Raw genomic sequence first — 7,408 nt, 5'->3', positions numbered from 1 at the left:
GCTCACACACACACACACACATACATCTTCTATCTTCCTATATCACACCACCAACATTATGCGCCCGCCAATCAAAATTATTCCTCCACCTACCATCTTTATTTCACTCGCCGCCATTGTTCTTCTGCCGGCCCACCAACATTGCGACACCTGCCAACCAAAATTACTTCTCCACCCACCATCTTTAACACAACCACCCATCAACATTATCTTGTCACCCTCCAAAATAAAAGTGCTTGTTCACCAACATTACTTTGCCAACGCCCAACAATATATCTCTTGATCACCAAAATTCTCTTTTCATGTTCAACTTTCACTGCAATCTACTGTAACGTGGATGGCATTGAGACAAATCAAGGTGAATCGCAAGGAGAGAGCTCAAGAATGGATAGTGATCCAGGTCCATCGAGAACAATGCATCAGCCCCTTCAACAGCAACCAAAATATGTACCACCAATAAGCATGACACCATTCACGTTTCGTATACCAGGCTGTGAGAAAAGTGGAGACAAGAGATTGAGAATAGATCCAACAGAGGCGTCAAGGCTTGAGGAGATCAGGCTGAAAAAGAAGGCATCATTGGTGAAAGCACGACAAAAGAAGGCGGAATGGAGAGAGGCGGATAGGCAAGCTGTTGCTGAAGGTCGTACCAAGCCATCAGTGTTGGCGCAAGCATCCAAAAAGTTTCCCATGATGATCAAGGGTGATGGCACTTTGGACGAATATGACATTGTCAAGGCATTGCGTGAAGTGACGGTCCCCATTCCATTGCACAAATTGTTGTTCTATGCTCCTGGTCTTCATCAAACATTCCTGGAAGCAGTGGGTGGAAAGGGTACATATGCAAAGAAGGATGACCCAAGCGTTAGTGCCATGATACTAGAGGGAGCAAATCAAGAGCAATCAGGGTTGGATGCAAACAGGGTCCACTTTACGCTTCGAACAGCAGACCAAGATCCATCATACGACTTTAAAACTTTGGATTTTAACGTGAATGGTGCCCCTTTGGAAGCAATTTTGGATGGTGGATCGACTGTGAGCATCATGCCGTTTTGGATCTCTGAATATCTTGGCATGGATAAGACTATCAAGGCTACAACAAAGGGTTTCTCATTCGGTGGCATGTTCACTCAAAAGGTTCATGGAATATTGGAAGATGTGCCAATGCACATTCATGACGATTTAATGATACAGCAGCACTTTTTGGTGGCCGAAGGTCCAGAGACACCGTTTTTGCTTGCATTAGATTTTATACGAGCATCTGGAGCCATGATGGACCCCGCTAATGATTTCATGCATTTTGAGCTACCAAATGGGAAAAGTGTATCGGTGACAACGGGTCGTAGCAAAAGCATTAGCAAGGATGCATTTTTGGAAGGGCGCGATGGAGTCATGAATGTGCCCATGTTGGCCATGGAGGAGCCTGAACAAGCCTTGGTGACATTGACCGACTCATTGACTGTGGATGCTTATGAAATCTCGGTGATTAAGATTAATACGCAAGTGGGACAGGATATGATAACCAAGAATGACATGGTGTCAATCCTTGAGCCAGTGGCATCAGCATTTCGGCGTGGTCTTATCATTATTCCTACCATCGTGCATCATAGCTTGCCACAGTATACGTCGGTTGCAAATCTTACATCAGAGCAAATCACTGTCAAGGAAGGAGATGCCGTAGCCATTTGCAAGAATAGGATGAAAAATCTTCAGGACTTGGATGCTATGGACGTCCCATTTGTGGATCTCGATGAAGCATTGGAGTATTTGGCACACCTAGTTTGGTATCCTGATACAGCTGCATTGCCAACATGCAAGTCGGGGCCTGTTTTTAAGCCTATGGCCGAGATGTTTGAGACAAGTGAATTGGTCATGCACACCGTGGGAGTGGGCTCAGCTAAATCAGTGCCAAGTGAGGAGCCAAAGAATAAGGGATATGACATCAACCCGGAGCTGACCCCAAAGCAAACCCATCAGCTATTGGAAGTGCTAAGCAAGCATGAGCGTATTTTTGTTACATCTTTGGAGCAAGTAATTAAAGTCCGTGTTGAACCTTATATCATTCGTCTGAAGGAGGGAGCCATACCTCAAAGTACTGCTCCTTACGCCATTCCTCATGAAGCGAACCTTTGGTTAAAAGAGTACCTGCAAAAGCTTGAGCAACTTGGGATGATTGAGCCTAGTGAATCTCCATGGGCAGCTGGCACTGTGTTGGTACCAAGTGATGTGGATAAGCGTGTGAAACGCAAAAGACGCAAGGCAATTGCCAAGGATGATTTCATGGTGAAGACGAGAAACCGCGATGGTTATGGAAGAGTCTTTTCGATAAAGCAGCTTGATGCGGATGATGAGGACACCGAAGAAGCACGTGATGATGAACACAAGACTGATCTATATGCCACGGGTCATATGTATGGAGGAGCTCCAGTGAAAAGAGCCATGTTGGAAAATGGGCGCCATGTGGAATATACAACAGAAGTCAAAGCTCCAAATTCGGGAAAGGATCCATATCGGCTTTGTGTTGATTATCGACCACTTAATGCTCGTACGGTGTCAGATTCCTACGCGCTACCCAATATCAACTTCCTGTTTACGCACTTTTCGAATGCTCAATACTTCTCGATATTCGACGCCATGAAGGGGTATTGGCAACTTGAACTGCATCCTGATTCTCGAGAATTAACAGCATTCAGTACGACACATGGCTTATATCAGTGGACAGTGTTACCAATGGGAGCAAAGAACGCACCTGCAGCATGGCAAAAGGCGATGGACAAGGCCTTCAAACAAGTGTTGTACAAGTACTTTGTCATGTACATCGATGATGGCTTCATTTACGCTCCCATTTTTGAGGATCACGTGCAACATCTGGACCCAGTGTTGACCTTGGCTGAAGAGTTTGGTTTGAGCATTTCCAAAAAGAAGTGCAAATTTGGGTATCAACGCTTGAAGGCATTGGGCTATATAGTGGGCACAGACGGATTCGAAATGGATGACAGCAAGGTTGAGCGGATCAAGAAGTGGCCAACACCCATCAATGTCTCTGAAGTGCGTACATTCTTTGGGTTGATTCAATACAATCGGCGTTTTGTGAAGGACTTTGCTGTCGAGACCAAGCCTTTGTGTGATCTTTTGGGCAAGAATGTCAAGTTCTTTTGGGGGCCATCACAAGAGGCATGCTTCAATGGTTGTAAACATCTCTTGTCCTCAAAGCCTATTCTTGCACACCCTGGTTTCTCAAGGACCTTCATTCTATACACTGACGCCTCATCCATTGCCATATCAGCAGTATTGACTCAACCAGCGATTCATGACGAGTAAGAGCTACATCCAATTTATTTTGCAAGTCGTATGTTGAACAAGCCTGAGAGGAACTATTCGGTCTATGAAAAGGAGTTTGTTGCAGTGGTGCACTTTGTCAAGTTCTTCAGGACCTACTTGTTGGGACGTCATTTTTATGTGTATACCGATCATCAGGCGTTGAGGTATATCTTGTATATCAAGAATGACGCATCAAGTCGGGTGTTACGTTGGCAATTGGCTATGCAAGAATACGACTTTGATGTATACTATCGACCTGGGAAGCAGAATGCAAACCCTGATGCGTTGTCAAGGTTACCAGAACGAGCCTATGCGCAAGAGGAGAGGCTTCATAGTGAGGATAATGAAGAAGACGTGAAGAGCCTACGGCAATGGGTCTTGTTGACACAAAAGACATTCTCGAATCATACAACACCGGTACAACAGCATTCAAGAGGGTTGGCTAATTTACGAGGAGGAGTAGATGCGCAAGAATATGCAGACCTATGGATGTATCTCACTGCCATGTCTTATCCACCAAAATATGATGAGAAGGCACGAGCAAGATTGAGGGCAAAAGCAGCAGACTATGAGGCACGAAAGGATGGCATCTACAAGAGACCAAATGAGAGGCATGGATATCGCAAGTTGGTACAAGAAAAAGAGTTGTTGAAGGTGTTACAAGAATGCCATGACCATTGGATAGCGGGACATCAAGGTGTAAAACGCACATGTGATCGAGTTTGCGAAAGATACTATTGGCCTGGATATTTCAATACGGTGAGGCAGTATGTCATGTCATGCAAGGTGTGCCAACTGCATGGACCAAAGAACCCACCAGTACCACTCATACCATACCAAGCACCAAAGGAAGGACCTTTAAGCGAATTGATGATTGATTTCCTTTCAGTGGGTGTACTATCGGAGCAAGGCAATACCTCGGCTATTGTGGGAGTGGACATGTTTAGTAGATGGCCCGAGGCAAAAGCGACACCGAATCAAACCGCCAAAGCTGCCGTGGGTTTCTTGTATGAGTGGATTTGCCGATATGGATTACCAAGAAGAATCATCAGCGATAATGGGCCACATTTTACTGCGGGAGTCACTACAGCTATGTTGTCCAAGTACGGGTTACGCATCGAGTTCGGTCCACCTCATCACTCTCATCGACAAGGAAAAGTGGAACGAATGATCAAGAGCATAAAAGCTATACTCAAACGGTTGTGCACGGCCTATGTTGGTGCTTGGGATGTGTGGTTACTAGCCGCGTTATTCGTGATCCGCACATCGAAAACACAAGCATATGACGCTTCTCCCTTCTTCATTATGCATGGAAGACATCCACGAACTCACGAAGATTATGACTTACCCCAGTCTGATGAGGCAGGAGAGGATGATGAAGAGCTGTTGGTGTTGCGACTTGAAGAAATCATTGGTCACCATGAGTACACATTACCAAGGATGATAGTGAGACAAGAAAAGTACCGATGGAGTATGAAAGAAAAATATGACAAGAAGGCGAAGCCAGCGAGATATCTATTATATGACCAAGTTTGGGTGCAAGATAACATCTCGAAGCGGTTTAAATCAGCATTACCTCCAAGATGGTTTGGGCCCTACCGTGTCAAGGAAGTGCTGGGTAGAAATACCTACCGATTACAAGATGGGAATTTGACCCTCCCCCATCCATATCATGCTGACCAAATGAAGATTTACATGACGCGTCCAAAAACCTATACAAGTCATCATGATTCAAGTGGTGAACTCGAGGAGCCTAGTAGCCATGGACAAGTTGAGGTGGGAGGCATGAGGGGCTCTCTACCTCCCACCTGGAGGAGTGTAGTGAAGGATGATAGCCCGGATCTGATGCAGCAGCCAGGAATGAAAAGATCGGCTTCCGAGACCTCACCCCAACATCCCACAAGCCATGCATAAAATCAGTGTAACAATCTTTCCCCATAGTGCAGTGTTATCAAAGTATATATATATCCCCATATTGAGTAAAAAACCCAGTAGTGAGCCTCTTCTTTTCTGAGTGCAGTCCTAGTGAGAGCTTTGCCTGTGAGTGTGCGTGTGTCTTTTCAAAAGATTGTGTGCTTATAGTTTTATTGTATTTCCCTCTTAGCGATATCCTAGTTTTATATACATCTGTTCCCTCCATCGTATCCTATTGCATCTTCTTCTCAGTGTATCTTTTTACGTTTGAGTATTTTGAGACCCTTCGAGTATTCGTATTAGCAGCTATATACACAAGGGTACGTTTTCGTAGATAGATGACTTTGTATATGGACACCTCGACTCACATGGCAGGGTATTCACATTTAGGCCTTGCCGCTGACTTCGTTCCGGTTACACTATTTCACCATCATCATTTTCTGATACGACACATGTCGAGCTTTCTTTTTGGCGGATATGACCGTAGCCAATAGCAACGACGTATGATAATAAAGAAGTACTAGGCCGCCAACTGCTCGCTTCGCTCGTAAACGTCGATTTTCTGTGGAAGGGCTAATCTCTAAGTGAGGAGTAATTTTTATATATGTAATAATATGAGGGGAGTTGATAATGGAGAAAGGATAGTGGTACAAAGTAATATATGATCGTGAAAGAGAAAGTTTGCTGGTAGCTATATACGTTGATGTTGTTAAAGTAAAACTTCGCTGTAAACGACGTTGCGTGTGTAATACCCTTGCTGTTGGGGGATCTTAGAGTTGGTTGGATCAAGCATGATGAGCTGATTGATTGAGGGGTACGAACACGTGACATTGCAACATAAAGTTGCCCATGGCTAAATACTGGATCAGGGAGATAGATACCAATTTTCTCAAACGTTTGCCCTTGGGATTTGTTGATGGTCATTGAAAATGCCAATCGAACAGGGAATTGAACTCGTGTGAATGGGATGGGACATTGCTTTTCTTGAGCTGTGATCCGTATACGTGGTATGAGGACTGTGTCTCCAATATGTGATCCAGATGCAACTTCTGCTTGAATAACGTATCGTTGAAATGCTTTGCAAATGAGGCGTGTACCATTACATAATCCTTTTGCTGGATCCAGGTTGCGCAATAGCATGATAGGACATCCGATCTTTAACTTTAGGTGATGTGGAGGTAGCGATGAAGGCGAAAGTGAATTGAGCACTTCTGGAGGAAAACGTATATTGTCTTCAGGTTGATCCATGGCGTCTGCGCTCTTGAATTCATGCATTTGGCCTCGGAATTTATCAATGATGATATTGTTAATATCCGAAACATCCCTGTTTTTGGGCGTCAAAATGGCACGACTCATGAAGAAATCCGATGAGGAAGGAACAGAAGAGAGATCACCAAAGATAGTGTCAATCAGCGTTAAGGTGTTATAACCACCGAGGAGCATGCTATCATGAACGCGTATGCGATCCTCAGATCCTTCTACAATTGGCTCTCTTCCATCTCCAATAGATAGCAGATAATCAGCAAATTGCTGTAGGTTTTCTGCATTGTTGGGATTGGCAGCATGTTGAACACGCATGTTGATTCCAAGACGGTGGACATGCACGTGACGCCATATGCTGGAGTGATTGAGAGCTTGTGAAACGATTTGTGGTCGTGTCGCATTGGGGATTACAGGAAGAACCTATTCATTGTACAACCAACATTGTATGTAGAGTTAGCATAAAGCATAAGTGATAAGCCTGTGAAATGGGATTTGGGAAGCATTACCTGTCGGAAGTCACCTCCAAAGACTACTACTTTTCCACCGAATGGGATACGCTCGAGGGTTGAATGAAAAGATAGGGGACCACATTTCTACGCACTGCAAAAAGTTGTGAATGTCGCTTGTTCTTCATAAAACCTTACCCATATATACATTCGGACCTCGACAATCCACTGCTGGTAACCATTTGTATCTCCGACCTCTGATTGGCAAGAAATCGCTGAAATAAAAACGTCTCCTTTTCACTGAATTGACCATATCGGCATACGATGTAAAAAACGTACTCCGATGTTCCTCCAAATTTGGTCACATATGGACGCCGCAATACGAAATCTGGGAAAAAAACCCGAACTTAATCGAATCAAATGCGCCCATGTTATGAGGGAAAAACTACCCAAATTGGGTGGAT

General features: G+C 44.4%; 3 protein-coding genes across 3 annotated transcripts; 2 read left to right on the top strand and 1 right to left on the bottom strand.

Moving 5' to 3' along the window:
- Window positions 1–414: 414 nt before the first annotated feature.
- Window positions 415–3,321, top strand: O0I10_013046 (uncharacterized protein; the record flags this gene model as incomplete). Its single annotated transcript, XM_058492907.1, has 1 exon — window positions 415–3,321. The coding sequence occupies one exon, from the start codon at window positions 415–417 to the stop codon at window positions 3,319–3,321; it is 2,907 nt and encodes a 968-aa protein (XP_058336329.1).
- A 30-nt stretch (window positions 3,322–3,351) lies between these two features.
- Window positions 3,352–5,235, top strand: O0I10_013045 (uncharacterized protein; the record flags this gene model as incomplete). The annotated part of the gene is made up of 1 exon (XM_058492906.1): window positions 3,352–5,235. One exon carries the CDS (start codon window positions 3,352–3,354, stop codon window positions 5,233–5,235), a length of 1,884 nt encoding a protein of 627 aa, XP_058336328.1.
- Window positions 5,236–5,944: 709 nt separating this feature from the next.
- Window positions 5,945–7,257, bottom strand: O0I10_013044 (uncharacterized protein; the record flags this gene model as incomplete). Its single annotated transcript, XM_058492905.1, has 4 exons — window positions 5,945–5,992; window positions 6,058–6,918; window positions 7,005–7,091; window positions 7,153–7,257. 4 exons carry the CDS (start codon window positions 7,255–7,257, stop codon window positions 5,945–5,947), a joined length of 1,101 nt encoding a protein of 366 aa, XP_058336327.1.
- Between the last annotated feature and the right edge of the window lie 151 nt (window positions 7,258–7,408).

The sequence above is a fragment of the Lichtheimia ornata genome (genome assembly GCF_029851405.1).
Source record: "Lichtheimia ornata isolate CBS 291.66 chromosome Unknown scaffold00214, whole genome shotgun sequence".
NCBI lineage: Eukaryota > Fungi > Mucoromycota > Mucoromycetes > Mucorales > Lichtheimiaceae > Lichtheimia > Lichtheimia ornata.
The sequence above is the reverse complement of the archived record's forward strand: the minus strand, read 5'-3'. Positions and strand labels throughout refer to the sequence as shown.